We start from the raw sequence: 18,477 nt of genomic DNA on the forward strand, positions 1-18,477 counted from the left end.
GCCTATATAAGAACAACTATGGCTACGAATTTAGTGTGTGCCTGTGTGTGTGGCGGGGGGTGCATGACAGAGAACAATGAAACCAACTATCAAACTTTAATTTGCAAGAGTTGAGATTTTTAATTTAAATTTATTTTTTGAACTGTTAATACTTTTACATGTTTCAAAATTCCAAAAATATCAAAAGATATAGAATGAAAATTATTCCTCATCCCTTTCCTCCCAGTTCTCCTCCCCAAGAGCAACCAGTATGCCTTGTTACTTTGTACCCTTAGGAGATTGTGTTTGTCTGTGTGTGACCAAAAAAATTTTTTACACAAATGGAAACATACTTTACACACTGTTTTATACCTTTTCATTTAACAATGTATCTTGGAGCTCTTTCCCATATTATCACATAGACAGTCCCCATTTTTAAAGCTGTGTAGTTCTCCATTCCAGCACAAATCACTAACCCAGTTCCCCATGGTGGACACTAAGGTTGTTTACAAATTTTTTACTTCTTAAATCAATACCATAGGGAAACCATGTACAAATAGTCTACAACATACAAATAAATCTATTGGATTCACTCCCAGCAACAGGTTTACTGAGACAAAGAGTTTGTGTCTTTGTAATTTTAGATAGCAACTAGTAAGTTGCCCTTCACAGAGCCTGTATCAATTTATACTTCCCCTGGAAATGTATAGGAAATCCTTCCCCCCTTTTGGATAAAAGTCAAGGCTGATAAAATGCTAGGTGGTCACACTGTTACAATCTTCCTGAAAGGTAATTTAAAAAGCTACATGAAATTCATTGGCAGAGGAAAATGCTCAAAATATAGTAAGAAACATGTGTTACAAGAGAACTAGAAAGGATTCCAATTTTCTAAACATAACAATACTATACATTTTTTGTGCGCCTAAGACCTAGTGTACACTATATGTATACATGTATTTTTAAGAAAAAATTATAGGAAAATTAAAATCTTAATGGTAATGACCATCTCTGGATAGTGGAAGTATGAGGAATTAAATTTTACTTTTGTGCATCTTCCACATTTGCGGTAAAGAATTTACATTACTTTTATACTTATAAAATCATGTCCTCTGTAGTTTATAGTAACCTCCCCTGAGGAGTTCATCTACCTTTGTTTCAAAACATCTGTAAGACTATCAGTAGGGATATTATGCCTAGGAAATGCGACCTGAAATGAGAAATAGAAAAATTTGTAAAGATCTCTGTTGCCTGGAGAGGAAGGCAAGTGACAAGCTTGCTCCCAGCTTACCCACCAAGGCCACTGTAACCTCAGCCTCTGAGACTGGGGAAACATGACCCTCAGGAGCTGCCATTATGGGGGCTGAGGTGGAGGTAAAGGGACAATTGCAGGCCTGGCTTCTAGAGCTGTCTGGAACCAGCAAGTTACCATTGGGTGTCCCCTACCCCAAAAAGCACTACTGATAGGTAGAACATTCCCAAATCTGTACCCCACACAGCAGTGAGGAGAAATGGTCAAAAGTGGGGCTTATTCATGTTTTACAATGTCCATGATAAAAATGCTAAAATTTGCATCACTCAGAAAAATAAGTAGATTCTCTTCCTTTTCTCACACCAATTAGGAATGTTGCAAAACAGTAAAAAAATCACCAGAAAACATTTATGTTTAAATCAATTAATGATATCATTTGTTAAAATCAAAGGTTTAGGGTTGTTAGTAGAGCCCTCACCTAATCTGGAAAACGTTGGCTGTAGTGCTGGGCATGATTTCCCTACCTTGGCATATTTGTGGCTAGATAATTCCTTGTTAAGGGGGCTATCTTGGGCATTATAGGATGTTTAGCAGCATTTTCCACCCACTAGCTGCCAAGTGGCACCCCTCTGTTCTGCCAGTTATGACAACCAACAACGTCTCCAGACATCACCAGATGTCTCCTGGAGGACAAATCCATCCTGATTGAGAACGTCTGGCTTAAGCAACACTGACAATTTCAAGGTAATGGCTTTCAGTAGGAGCTGTGACACCCCAAGAGAATGTAGTAGAATTTCACGGGGGCTTTTTTGTCATTTGATCTGGGCTTATGTGGTGGGTACCAAGTGTGTTCTAATGACTATGAAGTACAGAACTGGCCCCTGTGGACCATGTATGTATGTATGTGTGAAACAACCAGAGTGTAATGTATGAACTGAGATCCTAAGTCAGCTTCACATATAAACACAAATTAACTCCTGCATGCTTAGAATTTTATACAGAATATTCCAGAAATGAAATAATAGTATCTTGTTTTGTTCCAAACTTTTGCAAGAGTTAGTCACCACTTAAGAAAATCACATCCCATACAGGAATGCCCCTCACAATATTTTCATGGCCAACATTATACCCCATATACCAGATGACAACAGCCCACCCCAGGTGTCCATGCATAATGGCCCACACAGTCATATGGAGAAATACCACACCAACTGAGTACACATTACTCTACCATAAATTACTTTTAATTATGCTTTTAAAAAAGCGGCCATTTTTCGATTTTTTACACTACACGTGTATAGGTTATATTACCTGTGAATTCATTTTGTAGTATAGGGAATGGCACAAAACACCTGTGGTTAAAGGGGGCACTGGGCTTGACCGATCTGAGAACTACGAATCTCAGGTATTGCGAAGCACCACTTCCTTAAGAAATCAGAGGTCACCTTAGACATTTCTACCCCCAGTCCTCCTTTCGATGAACATACTATGTGGATCTACCACATTTTTGTACCTGCGGTTCCAAAAATCATATGTAGTTTCTCTCCTATGAGGATTCTCTAACGTCAAATAATACAGAAGCACCCATAGAAGACTCTTCAACCCCGATAACATGAACTGGGTTTTTCTCTTGCATGATTTCATGGATGTCAAACAAGGCAAGGGCCTGGCTTGCAGGCTGTCCTGCCTTTGTCCCACCCCCAGGGCTCTCGCTTGAGTGTGTGTGCTGATGGCGGCCAAGCTGTGAGGTCCGGCCAAAGGACTGCTCAAGCCGTCGCCGATTCCGTCCCTGGGGCTCCTCTCTGGTGTGAGTTATCTGGTGTCGGATGAGGTGCGAGCTCTGAATAAAACACTTCCCACAATGATTACACTTAAATGGCCTGTCGCTCCGGTGGGCTCTCTCATCTGGATTCAGAGGTGGGTCACAGCCAAGGGCTTCTGCCCACTCATGTTTTGTTAGAGCTGGTGTCTGCTCAAAGATTAGCCTCTGGCGGCACTCGTATGGCTTCTCCCCAGCATGCTTTCGCTGATGCTGGGCCAGAGAGGAGCTGTGCCTGAAGCCCTTCCCACAGTGGTTGCACTCATATGGCCTCTCCTCTGTGTGTGTCCTCAGATGCAAGAACAGGCAAGTGGTCCGTGAGAAGGATTTCCCACACACACTACAAGTGTATGGCTTCTCTCCGGTGTGTGTCCGCTTATGCCGGCCCAGGGATGAATTCTGGTTGAAGGCCCGTCCACAGTCCTGACATTCATAGGGTTTCTCTCCAGTGTGAATTCTCCGATGGACTGTAAGGTGTGTGCTATGGCAGAAAGACTTCCCACACTCAGCACATTTATAGGGCTTGTCTCCTGTGTGGATTCGCTCATGCTGAACCAGGGAGGAGTTCTGGCTGAAGGCTTTCCCACATTCTTTGCACATATAAGGTCTTTCTCCCGTGTGAATCCTTTTATGCACTGTGAGATGAGCATTGTGGTTAAATGACTTCCCGCAGTCTGTACATTTGTAGGGTTTATCCTGTACCTGGCTTCGTGTGAGTTCCAGAATTGGAATGGCCTGACTGGAAGTTCTACTACAGTCACTGCTGTCACACGGCTCTTTTCCTGAGGAGCCTGTCTGCTGACTGACTAAGCTTGAGTTACGTTCCGAGTTTATAACCTGTGAGTTGTAAGCACAGAGATACTCAATCCTAGAAATCTCTGGGAATGGATTTAGGTTTGAGCTCAGGACACCATTTTCCCCAAGTCTGAGGCTTTCATAGCTTTTATCTTGAATTGGCGCTTCTTTGAGGTTAAATTCCAATTGCCTCAAATTATCCTGTTCTTTCTCAGGCAACTTTACCTGGCCCTCACATTCCCGGTCTTCCCTCAGTATGGTGGGACAGGGAGCATCCCTCAGGAAGCCTTCCCCTTCAGTGACGTGGGATGGATCCACCTCAGGAAGGACATGCTCCTTGGGTGGCACTTGGCTTTCAGGTCCAGGCTCCCGGCCTAAAAGAATACCAAGAGCTCTGAGGGAGTTGGTGGAAAAAACATAGAGACGGTAACAGGCCCCCAACTCACTGGGTCTACATCCTTTTTTTTTTTTTTTTTTTTTTTTTTTAAATTTTTATTTATTTATGATAGTCACAGAGAGAGAGAGAGAGGCAGAGACACAGGCAGAGGGAGAAGCAGGCTCCATGCACCGGGAGCCCGACGTGGGATTCGATCCCGGGTCTCCAGGATCGCGCCCTGGGCCAAAGGCAGGCGCCAAACCGCTGCGCCACCCAGGGATCCCTGGGTCTACATCCTTACTACCCCTGCCTCCAAGTAAATCTGTTCTGCTCTTATGCTGATACCAAGTGCGTCATCTGCAGAAACAGCCTTACACTTTCATTCATTCAACAAAAATCTCTTGAATATCTGCCATAGGCCCAGGTACTGGCCTAGATCAAAGGCTGGCAGACTTTGTGTTTGGAGCTGGAAGAAGCCAAACATGTTGGGCACTTCAGGATCTTTTGCCTCAGAGGAGACATGGTACTTCTGCATCCACTGCAGATTCACCCCTGCCCTAGGATGATAGGCTATACCCTCTTGTGGAGGTACATGTTATTTCCTGCAGGTCAGAAAGCCCTAGGTGGTGTCAGAGGCATTCTGTTGGGAGGCTAAGAAGCTATGTAACTACTCTGGCTATGTAACCTGTAGTCATAGCCTGACTACAATGTTGTCAGGGTACCAATGCACCAGTCCAGAGAAGGGATTGTAACAGATATAAGCCAATTATGACAATGCAGGCCTTCCTTCCAGCCTCCATAGAGGCTGGGGTAAGGTATGTAGATTTGACCCAGTCCTAACTAAGGAGACCTCAATGGACAAAATCTGGAGTTCTGAAAAAAGGGGACAAATGTAGGGATGCCTGGGGTGGGCCAGTGGTTGGGTGTCTGCCTTTGGCTCAGGAGGTGATCCCAGGGTCCTGGGATGGAGTCCCACATCTGGCTCCCTGCAGGGCACCTGCTTCTCCCTCTGCTTGTGTCTCTGCCTCTCTCTCTCTATGTCTCTCATGAATAAATAAATAAAATCTTTAAAAAATAAGGTGGAGACACACAAATGTGACTGTCAGTATTCTTCCTACCTCCCTCTCCCTGAAGCATAGATGTGATGGCCAGAGCTGCTGCATCCATGCCATTACCCCATGAAAAATCCAGAAGAATAAGAACCATCAGCCTTGGCATTACTGGAATGCTGAGCCGGATACAGCAGTGGCTGCTTTGTGGGGAATAGGGGGAACCAAAAACAAACCCTTTTGAGCTACACTAGCCCATTTCTCAAGATATGTACAAAGGAACACAATCCTTTTTTCTTTTTTTTTTTCTTTTTTTTTTTTTTAAAGATTTTATTTATTTATTCATGATAGTCACAGAGAGAGAGAGGCAGAGACACAGGCAGAGGGAGAAGCAGGCTCCATGCACCGGGAGCCCGATGTGGGATTCGATCCCGGGTCTCCAGGATCGCGCCCTGGGCCAAAGGCAGGCGCCAAACCGCTGCGCCACCCAGGGATCCCACACAATCCTTTTTTCTAAGAGAACATAAGAGTGTGGAGGTTTACAGAATCTGGACATTTATAGAGTAAAATGGAGAAGATGGAGGGCAAGTTCACACATTAGAAATGATGCTGTAGAGGGGCACCTGGCTGGCCCAGTCTGTAGAGCATGTGACTCTTGATCTCAGGGTTGTTAGTTCAAGCCCCACATCAAGTGTAGAGACTACTTAAATAACATCTTGAAAAAAAAAGAAGGGTGCCAGGTGGCTCAGTCAGTTAAGCGTCTGCCTTTGGCTCAGGTTGTGATCCTGGGATTGAGCCCCATGTTCGGTGCCCTGCCTGCTTCTCCCTCTTTCTCTCTCTCAAATAAATAAATATGAAATCTTAAAAAAAAAAAAAAGAAAGGAGGGAACCCTGGGTGGTGCAGCAGTTTGGCGCCTGCCTTTGGCCCAGGGCGCGATCTTGGAGACCCGGGATCGAATCCCACGTCGGGCTCCCGGTGCATGGAGCCTGCTTCTCCCTCTCCCTCTGCCTATGTCTCTGCCTCTCTGTATGACTATCATAAATAAATAAAAATTAAAAAAAAAAAAAAAAGGAAAAAGAAAAAGGAAAAGAAAAAGAAAAAGAAATGAGCCTGTGGAAAGGGCCCACTCAATGACTGGTGAGAGAGAACATGAGAGGGAGGAAGAAGTCATATTCTTACCACTGGAGAAAAGCAGATGGGGAGGAGGATGAGGAAAACAGGGAGTACAGGAGCAGAGCACAGACATTCTGTGCAGAAAACAGCTAACAGAGCAGGCCCGAGGCTACCATCCTTCCATCTTTAGAAGGACCAGCTTTTGAGATTGGCCCTCAGCTAGGTGTGAGAATTTGGGTTTTAGGGGTATTCCCACCACCATGATGAGTGGCTCACTATACCCAAACTGTGCCAACAATACGGTTTATGGTTAATACCCGCTTTCTCCTGGGAGTCTGGAATCTTAGTCTATGCCAGGCACAGCCTACGACCAGCCCCCAGTGAAACCCCCTGGCACTGAGCCTCTAATAAGCTTCCCTAGTAGCTAAGATTTCTCATGTATTGTCACAACTTACTGCTGGGGGACCTAAGCATGTCCCATGTGATTCTACTGGAAAACTCTATAATCTTGGTTTCTGGACTTTATCCCATCTGCCTTTTCTCCTTGCTGACTGACTTTTCTCTATATTCTTTCTCTCTGTGATCACTGGATCTTTGGGTGGTCTTGGGACACTGACACACCACCCTTTCCAAGCAGCATATCTGTAGTCACCTCTTGAGCTGTTCCCATTAGGGATTCCCATTTGGCAGCTTCTCACCTGGACAGTAGCCCTGGGCAATTTCTCTCTCTGCTGCCCATAGCTCAGCCCCTTGCTCCAGCTGGGAGATGACTTCAGGTTTTGGAAGCTCAGGCCCTGGAAAAAGGGAAAGACACAGAATGTGCAGATCTGCTATAGAGAGAAAGAACCAGCTCAAGATCCAGCCCTAGACTCCTGATAGGGCACGAGGACATCTAACAATAAGGTGAAACCTTTGCCCTGGGACAGAAAAGGGCAAAAAAACCCCTGCCCATTTGTTCCACAAGGGAGTGAGAATGCAAGATCTCTGATCACCACCCCAAGGTCAAGTCCTCATATCAGAGGCCCTATGACTTAAAACCCATCAAGAATAAGTCACTGTAGGAGACTGATCATCAGCTTGGGAAGCAGGCCTTACCCAGAGAGAGCAGATGCCCAAAGGTCTCCAGCATCACATCACGGTATAGGGTCCTCTGGGCAGGGCCCAGCTGCCCCCACTCTTCCTGGGTGAAGTCCACAGCCACATCCCGGAAAGTCACTGGCTCCTGAAACATCACACACACTCTTGACAGCTTGACTGTCTCTGTCAGTGCTCTCAGGAAGAGGAAGAGGAATGGAAAAGCAGAGGACAGGTAGGCCAGTGTCCTGAGAGAGTGCATGTTCTGAGTAGTAGGAGTCAGGTCTCACTGGGGGCATGTGAAAGTATCCAAGCAAGATCAAAACTAATTGCAGCTGATCGACAACTGATCTTAGGTGCAGATCTTTGGGCTAAAGAAATGGCTACTGGTTTAAGCCACTAAATTTCGGGATAGTTTGTTACACAGTAACATCTAAATGATACACTAAATAATCCTCTGATTCATTCAAAGAAAGGTTTATTAGACTCCCTGAAAAGAGAGGTTTACAGTTGGGAGTCAGAAACTCACCTACCTTTTCAGGGACCAGGCAGGCTCATTAGTGACTGAAATGGGCTACTTTAAGAGCCTACAAGGGTACTTAATTTTTGAGAGGCGACACTGAAGGTGACAGGTAATATAAGCCCTGTCTGAAGGGGCAGCTGAGACTCAGAACCAACTGAACATGGGGAAATATAAGCTTCATATGATTTCTAGTGAGTAGAATTTCTAGTGAGTAGCTGAAAATTTGTTCAAATTTTTAACTGACCACTTTAAATTTTTATAAGTTGATGTAATGTATCTAAAACATGTCCCACAAATCAAACCCTTCTGTGGGCTGGGTGTAGCCACTGTCAAAAGCTAGATATTTCTGAACTCTGAGTTTTGACTCTGCCACTTCTTCCTCAAGAAGTATACTTGAGCAGGTACTTATTTCTACTTCCTTGTTTTCTTGTCTACAAAGAATCACTTCTTGGGGGCTGTGATGGGGAATAAGTGGCTGTAAAACACTTTCTACAGGACAACATGCGAAAGAATAAAGTTGGTCCCCTACCTCACCAAATAAAAAGTTAACTCAAAATGGATAAAAGACAAAATATAAAAGCTAAAACTATGAAACCCTTAGAAGAAAGCATAGTGATAAATCTTCACAATCTTGGATTGGCAAATGATTCTTAGATATGACAGCAAAAACACAAGCAATGAAAGGAAAAATAAGTAAAGTTGGATTTCATCAAAATTAAAAACTTTTGTGCTCCAAAGGACACTATCAATAAAGTGAAATGGAAAAAAAATAAGTGAAAAGACATCTATATAGGGGATCCCTGGGTGGCGCAGCGGTTTAGCGCCTGCCTTTGGCCCAGGGCGCGATCCTGGAGACCCAGGATCGAATCCCACGTCAGGCCCCGGTGCATGGAGCCTGCTTCTCCCTCTGCCTGTGTCTCTGCCTCTCTCTCTCTCTCTCTCTCTCTGTGTGACTATCATAAATAAAATAAAATAAAATAAAATAATTAAAAAAAAAAGAAAAGACATCTACATACTGGGAGATAACAATAGCAAATCACACATCTGATGAGTGGCTTGTATCTGGAAAACATACCTCTTACAACTCAATAATAGCAACAACCCAATTAAAATGAGCAAAGGATTTAAATAGGTATTTCTTCAAAGAAAATATAAAATATACCAATATCGAATAAGCACATGAAAAGATGCTAAGCATCATTAACCAAGGGGTATTTTCTTTTAAGAAAAACACAAGTAGACTTTAAAATATTAAAGAAATCATAGTATAGGTGGCATATGGCTCTGACAAAAGTTGTGCAGGAGGTATGAAGAACCCTTTGGTTGGGAACAGAGGTCTCTGTTCCTGTCCCCATGTCCTCACCTCCCACTCAGAAGGTCCTCAAACCTTGATACATGCTCCCTGTACCTCCTGCCTCCCCCACTCTGCCCCTTCAACCATCACCCACCCTGCATGGGTTGTCAGTGACAGCCCAGGCATCAGGTCCACTGAGTACACAAGTACTTCATGTCTCCTCTTGAAATTCTAGCAGGAGACCATTCCTTGCCTTTTTTTCTTTTCTTTTTTTTTTAGATTATTTATTTACCTGAGAAAGAGTGTGAGGATGTCGTGGGGGCCAGAAAGAGAGAAGCAGACTCCCTGCTCAGAGTATAGCCTGACATGTGGCTAGATCCCAGGAACCTGATATCATGACCTGAGCTAAAAGTCAGAAGCCTAACCAACTGAGTCACCCAGATGCCCAACATTCCTTGCTTTTTCATGGCCCTCTCTGCTGCTTCACCTCAGACCCCTGTAGCCCTCCTCTTGCTCTTCACTATTGGTGCCTGGAGGTATGGGCTGTCAGGCTCCTTTACTTTACACTCTCCCACGGCTGACCAAACCACACTGGCATGAGCCAGCACCTGGTCACTACCCACCTCCCCCACCACATCCTAGTTAGCTCTCAGTATTTCTCCTACCCTGACCTCCAAGATGCCTGAATGATTTTTTTTTTTTCAAACTCAAGTCATCTTGCTTAAAATTTGAATGTCTCCTCATCTTTCTATCAGGATGACCTCTTTCAGCCTGGATATAGCTGACTGAATAATGGTCTCCAAAGATACGCAGGTCCTAGTTTCTGGAACCAGTGAATGTTCCATAAATGGAATGTGAATGTGATTAAGGATTTTAAGATGGGGAAATCAGGTGGGCCCTACATGCAATCACAAATGTCCTTCTAAGGGAAGGGTGGAGGGAGACTTAACTATAGACTACAAAAGGCAATGTGACCACTAAAGCAAGATGCCATACTGCTGGCTTTGAAGACTGACAAAGGGCCATTAGCCAAAGAATACACAGTCTACAGCTATAATAGCTAGAAAAGGTAAGGAAACCGATTCTCCCCTAGTTCCTCCACAGGAAGGGTGGCTCTGCCAACATCTTGATTTCAGTCCAGTAAAAATGATTTCCAATTTCTTACCCCCAGAACTGTAAGAATAAATGTGCATTGCTTTAAGCCACCAAATATGTGGTGCTGTTATAGTAGCCACAGGGAGCTTACACTAGACCTCAAAGCCCTCTACTTCCTTGCCTTATGTGGTGGCCAGCCTCCAAGACAACCCCCAATGACTCCCAGCCCTTGTCTAGTTGTGTAGTCCCTTCCTATTCTGTGCAGGTTTGACTTGTATAACCAATAGATACTGTGCAAATGACAGTGCATAAATTCTGACCCCAGAGCACATAATGCATTAGGGCTTCTACCTTGCCCTCTCCTGAATCACTCACTCTTTGGAAAGCCAGATGACAAGTTGTGAGGCCAGCCAAGCAGCTCCACATAGAGGCCCAAATGGGCAATGAGTTAGCCATCTCGAGGTGGATCTTCTAGCTCTACTAACATGTGTTAGCCATCTCCGAGGTGGATCTTCTAGCTCTACTCAAGTCCCATATGACAACAATCCAGATTGACATATTAATCATAATTTCATGCACCCAGGCCAGAACCCCTAGCTAAATCATTCAAGGATTCCTGTCATCAGAAACTGAAGTAATATTTATCGTTGCTTTATGCCACTAAGTTCTGGGTTGTTACACAGCATCAGATAATATACTTTCTCTTACTGTTGACAAAGACTCTCTCCTTGAGAGAGTATGGCTCCTCTGAACCCTCTTCTTAACTAGGCCCTGATCTCTAGGCTTCTTCTTCTTCTTTTTTTTTTTTTTTTTAATCTCTAGGCTTCTGTGTCCATTTTGCATTACTTAGATTCATAAAGAATTGGTATAATCAAAATCCCCACCCACCATATCTGATCACTGTCATATCTTTTCAAAGTCCTCATCCCCCACAGTCCTCCAGGCATTATCTGATCACTTGGCCTACTTCAGCAAGAATCCTGTTAGGTCATTGGGCACCTGGGTGGCTCAGTCAGTTAAGCATCCATCTAACTCTTGGTTTTGGTTCAGGTCATGACCTCAGGGTCATGATATCAAGCCCCACACTGGGCTCTGTGCTCAGCATGGAGTCCGTTGGAGATTCTTTCCTTTTCTCTCTCCCTCCACTTGTGCTCTCTCTAAAATAATAATAATAATAATAATAATAATAATAATAATAATAATAATAAAAGGATCCTGTTAGTTTAGCAAGAATTACACCCACCCCTAACCCCAGGTATAAATTCCCACTTTTACTTGTTGTATTTGGAATTGAGTCCAATTCTGTAATGAAGTCTCTTTCTCCTATTCCAAAAGGTTCTGAATAAAATATCTTGACTGAGGGGATTCCTGGGTGGCTCAGTGGTTTAGCACCTGCCTTTGGCCCAGGGCTGATCCTGAAGTCCCAGTATCCGATCCCACATCGGGCTCCCTGCATGGAGCCTGCTTCTCCCTCTGCCTGTCTCTTCCTCTCTCTGTGTGTCTCTCGTGAATAAATAAATAAAAATCTTTAAAAAATATACCTTGACTGCTTTTATTAGTATCCATCTCTGTTTTACTTTAACAAGGCTCATTCCTGCCCCACCCATCCACAGTAAAAGCAAACTAAAGCGTGGTTACATTTAATGGAAATCTGCGATCCCTGGGTGGCTCAGTGGTTTAGTGCCTGCCTTCGGCCTAGGGCGTGATCCTGGAGTCCCGGATGGAGTCCCGCATCAGGCTCCCTGCATGGAGCCTGCTTCTCCCTCTGCTCTGCCTGTCTCATGAATAAATAAATAAAATCTTAAAAAAAAAATAAATCTGCAATAACACTATCTGAAAACATGCAAATTGAAGGTTATCAATCTAAAATAATGCAAATCCAAAAAATAAATAAATAAAATAAAATAAAATAAAATAATGCAAATCCTTGTAAACAACAAAAGACAGTATGTGCAAAATTTCAAAGACGTGGCCTTCAGGAATTATCAATTATTTTTGGTTCCTGCCACATGGAGATAGCATTTTATGGAGACCACAGTCTAGAATTGCCGAGCTTTGAATCAGGCACCTGCCCAGGTGGCCTTGCAAGCAGGGACCATCCTGGGTTCTAGTGGGCCCCACTGCGCCCCCGGTAGTCGCTCCCGCCACACTAATGCGGTGCGTGGTGACCAGTTCTTACCCTCAGGTTGGGCCAGGGGCCACGCGATGGAGGGCTCTCGGTGGGTGTTTGCTGACTCCATGAATTAGAGCATTTCTATTCTGTTAATATTGTCATCTCGGCGCTCCACTGACACCAGTTACTGTGAGCCATCACACAGCAGGCGGCCTTCAGGGAGCGGGGAAGGCTTAAAGGCTCAATACCTGTGGGAGTCGCTCGGCCCGCTGCCATCATTATTATTATTGTTACCTGAAGCCATTCCGCTGGCAGCCCCGTAGCCATCGCCAGTGCAGTCGGTTCCTCTTCGGGGTTCATCCTGGACCGACAGGTCGAGGACAGTAGCCCGCAATGGCCGTAAACACTATAGCAGCCCCAGCCTCAGGGACCACTCCGCTCTCCGCCCGCCGGACAATGGCGGCCGCGCTGGTGACGCTGCGACTACAACTCCCAGAAGACCGTGCGGCGCGCTGCAGGGCCTGACCAATGGAAGCTTTTATCTGTCGAGCCTTCCACCAATGAGAGCCTTCTGGTTTCGGGCCAATGGGACCGTCCAGCCGTCTGGCCTCCGGCCACTGGGGGCGCTCCTGCAGCAGACCCGGCTAGGCGGTGCTGGGTGGGCAGCTGCGGGCGGTGCTCTCCCAGGTACTGGGCAACTGGGTGTCTCCATGCCCGGGACGAAGGGGAGCGCCGACGAGCTGCGAAGGGATGAGGCTGTGAGGGATCGTCCTCCCCCAGCAGCTGGGGGTTCGCGTCTGCGCGCGGCCGCGGCGCCGGGATGGCCCGCAGGCGCCCGCGTTCCGCGGCGGTGGCTCCCGCGGCCCCGCGTTGAGATGCCAGCTTGCCCTCGCTGGAGGGGTGCCCTGCTTGGAAACCCGGGCCTGGGCGTCCTAGCTGGCCATGCTTTACTCTTCGGAGTATATACAGCCTTTGTACTTAAAACCTATTTCTAGGCGTCAAAATTACACGTGTAATTTTGCGTGTAAACGTTTTGTTAATATCATGGATATGGGGGCTTAGTGACCGGAAGGGGGCAGGCGCGGCTTCTAATGCTGATTGTGTTCTCTTTCTGGATTTGGGATGTTCCCTTTGCGATGTGTCATTTCTGTGGGTCTTTTAGGGTCCATTAAAATTTTTATTAATAAAGAAGAGAGAGGGACGCCTGGGTGGCTCAGCGGTTGGGCGCCTGCCTTCGGCTCAGGTCGTGATCCCGGGATCCGGGATCGAGTCCCGCATCGGGTTCCCTGCGAGGAGCCTGCTTCTCCCCCTGCCTGTGTCTCTGTCTCTCTGTCTCAGTCTGTGACTCTCATATAAATAGATAAGTCTTTTTTAAGAAATAGAAACAATCGAACCGTAGCAAATATTTCACTATTTATTTGTGCTAGAAACCGAGCACAGAGAAGAGATAGCTGCCCCCAAGGGGCTGATGGTGTAGTGAAGAGGGACAGAAAATAAATGAGAAACATGATACATCTATCAATAAATAGTCATTGGCTGGGATAGAGCAGCTGGCAAAGTCCACACTCGCCCATCACTGTCCTCTCTTCTCTGCCTCTCCTAGCCCTCCCCCCACCCCAAGGACAGCAACCAGTCCGCTCTCTGCAGGGACATTTCCCCTGGACACCCCGCCCACCGCCCAGCGTGACCAGCGCAGAGGTCCCAGGACGCGCATTGGTCAAGCATCTTCATTCACTTGAGCAGGTGGCAGTGGCTGCATTGGGAATCAAGAAACCCGCACTGAATTTGGCCGCTAATGGGTACCAAAACAATTTCCAGGCAGTATTCCTTTCTCGGTGGGCAGAGAAGGTCCCAGGAGGAACTATTGCCTTCCCCTTGGCAGCAGACCCCCAGAGGGTGGGAAAAGGGGAGGGAGGGTTGGGTCTATTATTTTTGTAGGAACAGCCCCGAGTATTTATATGGAATGAGTAACTGGGTTTAACTTTCCTCTTGGTTCTAATGGTGCTGGATCTTCAATGCATGATGTTTCCCTATTGTTTTAATTTTTAATTTTCTATTACTTGTATTTTGTTTTCTCCTGATTATATTATAGGGGTTTGTCTATTGCAATAGTTCTCAAAGTGTGGCCAGGGATACCTGGAGTTCCTGAGACCCTTCCTACCAGTCGGTGACTTCACGCCCCCACCCCCTCCTCTCACGAAAGTAGACAGAGTTTTCCGGAGGCTTCCAGATGAGTAATATTGCAACAGAATGAAAATGTTAAAGATAAACACAACGGATATTAGTTAACATGGTGAAAACAAATTTTATTCAATAACTGCTGACAGTAGGGGAAAGCACTGAACTTCATTTGCGTTTGTGGAGAGGTGACTGGACCTTTTAAAGAAGAATGAAAGAATCAGAAGGGGGACAGAGCAGGACCCGTGGAAAATTACTAAGTGTTGGTCAGTGTCTATATGATTAAGCCAGCCGTGCCACCAGCTGGTAATTATCGAAGTTAGGATTCTATCTTCCCTCAGAGACTGGAGACAGGAGCCCTCTCCTTCCTGTCAATAGTATTTCAAAGGAATGGCTTTCAGGTCCTTGAGAAAGATCCTTCTGAGTTGTAGGATATACACAGACGTCTCAAAGAGACAGAGAAAGAATTCACAATTCTAAAGTCTTTTTAGTAAATGCTGTAAGAAAGGGAGGTCAGGAGGTTCCTTGGACACAGTGAAAATTTAAGTTAGTAGTAACTTCTTTGCAAGCAGTTCATTGACTATTATTGCTAAAAAGAAGTAGGAAGAAAAAGCCTTCTGGCAGTCTGGGTTATTTCTTTAAGAGTTCTGACAGGGTGGGATGGATGAATGGAGTGGAATATGAACTTTGGACAAGTTAAACGGGACAGCCTTCCATGTTCATCTGTCTACCTCTTAACTGAATAAAAAATCCTACAGTTTTTAGGAAAAAAAGGAGGGAAGGGAGGTCAGGAGTCTATCCTTGGGTGTTGGTTAGAACAAACAGCAATTTCTCCTGGCAGTATTCCTCAGGGAGGCATTAAGCAGACATTTTAATAGGAGGCTGGTGTCCTTCTAGGGACACAGCATTATGCTGCCAGAAGCTTTGCTAGTGTTTGGTTCTCTCTCAATGCAGAGGTTTGGACTGAGTTCTCCAGTGCTGAGAGCTCTGCAGTTCTCAAGGACACAAGCAGCTTTGGAAATCACGTGCTTTTCATCAAGCCAGACATTAAGGAGATTTATAAAACTATAATGCAACGCTACTCTTTTTTTTAAAGATTTTATTTATTTATTCATGAGAGACACAGAGAGAGAGAGAGAGAGAGAAAGGGGCAGAGACACAGGCAGAGGGAGAAGCCGGCTCCATGCAGGGCGCCCGACGTCAGACTCCAGTGGGACTCAGTCTCAGGTCTCCAGGATGACGCCCCTGGCTGAAGGCGGCACTAAACCGCTGAGCCACCTAGGCTGCCCAACGCTAGTCTTTTCACTCATATTTATTTGTTTTGGAAATGTAGTTATTTTACATAAAGTAGGGTTAAAAAAAAGTGGTGTATTCATTTGTTAGGTCTGCCATAACGAAGTACCACAAACCGGGTGACTTAACAGAAATTTATTGTCTCAATTATGGAGTCTGGCAGTCCAAGATCAAGGTTTTGATGTGGTTTGGTCCTTCAGAGGACCTGAGAGAGATACTGCTCTCTCACTTTTCTCAGCTTCTGGTGGTTCCTGGAAATCCTTGGCCTCCCTTGGCCTGTGGATCTCTGCCTTCATCTTTATGTGACTGCTCCCTGTGTTCATGTCTGTCTCCAATTTTCTTCTTTTTATAAAGACATCCATCATATTGGAGCAGGGTTTACCATAGTGACCTCAGTTTAACTTAATTACCTCTGTGGAGATCCTATCTCAAAATAAGGTCACATCCTGAGCTATGGAGTTAGGACTTAAACACATGAATTTCCAGGGGACACAATTCAGCCTATAACATATTGTTAACATATAATGGCTTTATTTTTATTTTTAAGTGGATTTATTTTTAAAAATTAAATATTTTTTTCTGTTTTCATTCTTAATATGGCAAATATCGATAGATAGAACCCTCATAACACAAAAACTGGAGTCCTCAATTATTTTTAAGACTATGAAGGGGTTGGGGAACCCTGGGTGGCTCAGCGGTTTGGCGCCTGTCTTTGGCCCAGGGCACGATCCTGGAGTCCTGGGAATCGAGTCCCGCTTCGGGCTCCCTGCATGGAACCTGCTTCTCCCTCTGCCTGTGTGTCTGCCTCTCTCTCTCCTCTCTGTGTCTATCATAAATAAATAAATAAATCTTAAAAAAAAAAAAGACTATGAAGGGGTTTTGGGGCACCTGCCTGGGTGGCTCCATCAGTTAAGTGTCTGCCTTCAGCTTGGATCACGATCCCAGGGTCCTGAGATCCAGCCTCACATCACATTGAATCAGGTTCCTTGCTCAGTGGGAAGCCTGCGTCTCCCTCTCCCTATGCCCCTTCTTCCTGCTCATGCTTGTTCTCTTTCCCTTGATCTTTCTCAAATAAATTTAAAAAACCTTTTAAAAAAATTCTCTTTCCCTCTCCCTTTGCCCCTCCCCCCCTCCCCCCCCCAAAAAAGACTGTGGAGTGATCTTGAGATACATTTGTCTATGGTACTGGCTTTTTTTTTTAATTTTAAAGCAAGTTTTTTTTTTAAAAAAAACAAGCTTTAATAATAATTTTATATGCATTCTTATAATTTTGTTATGAAGTATATTAATTTTTAACTAAACAAAATCAATTTATTTTTATTTACTTATTTTGTTATTTTCCTCTTTGACCAAATAACTTATGGGTGATGTTTAAAATATCCAGATTGAACTCTTTATCTCAATTACTAATTTGTAATTTTGTTGCACCATTACAGAATGTAGTGATGGGATTTAGTAGTTAGGATGGATGATCTGATGGATGATTTCATGGATGATCAGGTCCGAAGGACATCTGAGATGGTTTCTCTTTAAACATATATTTTCAATAGACTTCTTGCATATCTTCATCCAGTCTTGAGAGCTCATTGTACTCCTATCCACATCTTTCTTTTTACAACCCCTTTAGAGCATTCTCATACCATTCCTCTATGTGCTTGAAAATCTACTCTCTGAGGAGGGAAAATCTACAAGTGGGAGGAGGCATGAAGGAGATCGGGGCAGGGGCCATGGGGATATTTAGGTGGAAATTGTCCCAGGCAGAGATCACAGAAAGTGCAAGACTCTAGATGCTCAAAGAACACATTTTTATATCTCTCTTGTGAAACTTAAACAAATATAGGCACATCCTATGTTTTGTCCTTACTTGACTAACACTTTAACCTGGATAGCTCCACCTTGATGTCCCTTGGGCATCTCATACAACCTGTCCAAAAGAACACCTACTGTTCCTGAACTCTAAGCTTACTCCTTCATGTCACCTCAGCCTACTTCATTTGTTTGTATCATAATCTGATATAAGATTAAGATTCTTTGAGAAAGATTCCTTTCTCTCTATTAGTCCTGCTTGGGTCACTGAGTAATCCAGCTCCATATAAAGATGGCCCCAGGGATGCCTGGGTGGCTCAGTGGTTGAGCGTCTGCCTTTGGCTCAGGGCATGATCCTGGAGTGCCAGGATCGAGTCCCGCATCGGGCTCCCTGCATGGAGCCTGCTTCTCCCTCTGCCTGTGTCTCTGCCTCCCCCCTCTGTCTCTCATGAATGAATAAAAATTAAAATTAAAATCTTAAAAAAAAAGATGGCCCCAAAATCTGTTTCTCTGCCCACCAGGAGGTGGAATTTACCTACTCTCCCTCTGACTCTGGGCTGACCCTGACTGACCATACAATAAAATGTAGCAGAAGTGATGATGTGTGAGTTCTGAGGCCAGATCATCAGAAGCTTTTGCAGATTCTGCCTAGGTCTCCTGGAATGCTCATTCTTGGGACTTGCCATCTTAGAACCCAGCCACTACACTAAGAGGATCCTA

The 18,477-nt window shown here is 44.8% G+C and overlaps 1 protein-coding gene across 6 annotated transcripts; it reads right to left on the reverse strand.

The window, feature by feature from the left end:
* Positions 1 to 110: 110 nt before the first annotated feature.
* Positions 111 to 12,962, reverse strand: ZNF8 (zinc finger protein 8). Of its 6 annotated transcripts, XM_072798836.1 has the most exons (5): positions 12,775 to 12,953; positions 12,006 to 12,141; positions 7,477 to 7,603; positions 7,080 to 7,175; positions 111 to 4,216 (listed from the first exon to the last, which is right to left on the reverse strand). In XM_072798836.1, exons 3-5 carry the CDS (start codon positions 7,508 to 7,510, stop codon positions 2,775 to 2,777), a joined length of 1,572 nt encoding a protein of 523 aa, XP_072654937.1. In that variant the 5' UTR covers positions 7,511 to 7,603; positions 12,006 to 12,141; positions 12,775 to 12,953; the 3' UTR covers positions 111 to 2,774. The 6 variants fall into 6 exon arrangements, with proteins under 6 accessions (XP_072654937.1, XP_072654227.1, XP_072656240.1 ...); XM_072798126.1 differs by lacking the exon at positions 12,006 to 12,141 and having other exon boundaries at positions 12,775 to 12,962; XM_072800139.1 differs by lacking the exons at positions 12,006 to 12,141; positions 12,775 to 12,953 and adding an exon at positions 12,547 to 12,753.
* Between the last annotated feature and the right edge of the window lie 5,515 nt (positions 12,963 to 18,477).

Source organism: Canis lupus, chromosome 1 (genome assembly GCF_048164855.1).
Source record: "Canis lupus baileyi chromosome 1, mCanLup2.hap1, whole genome shotgun sequence".
Lineage (NCBI taxonomy): Eukaryota > Metazoa > Chordata > Mammalia > Carnivora > Canidae > Canis > Canis lupus.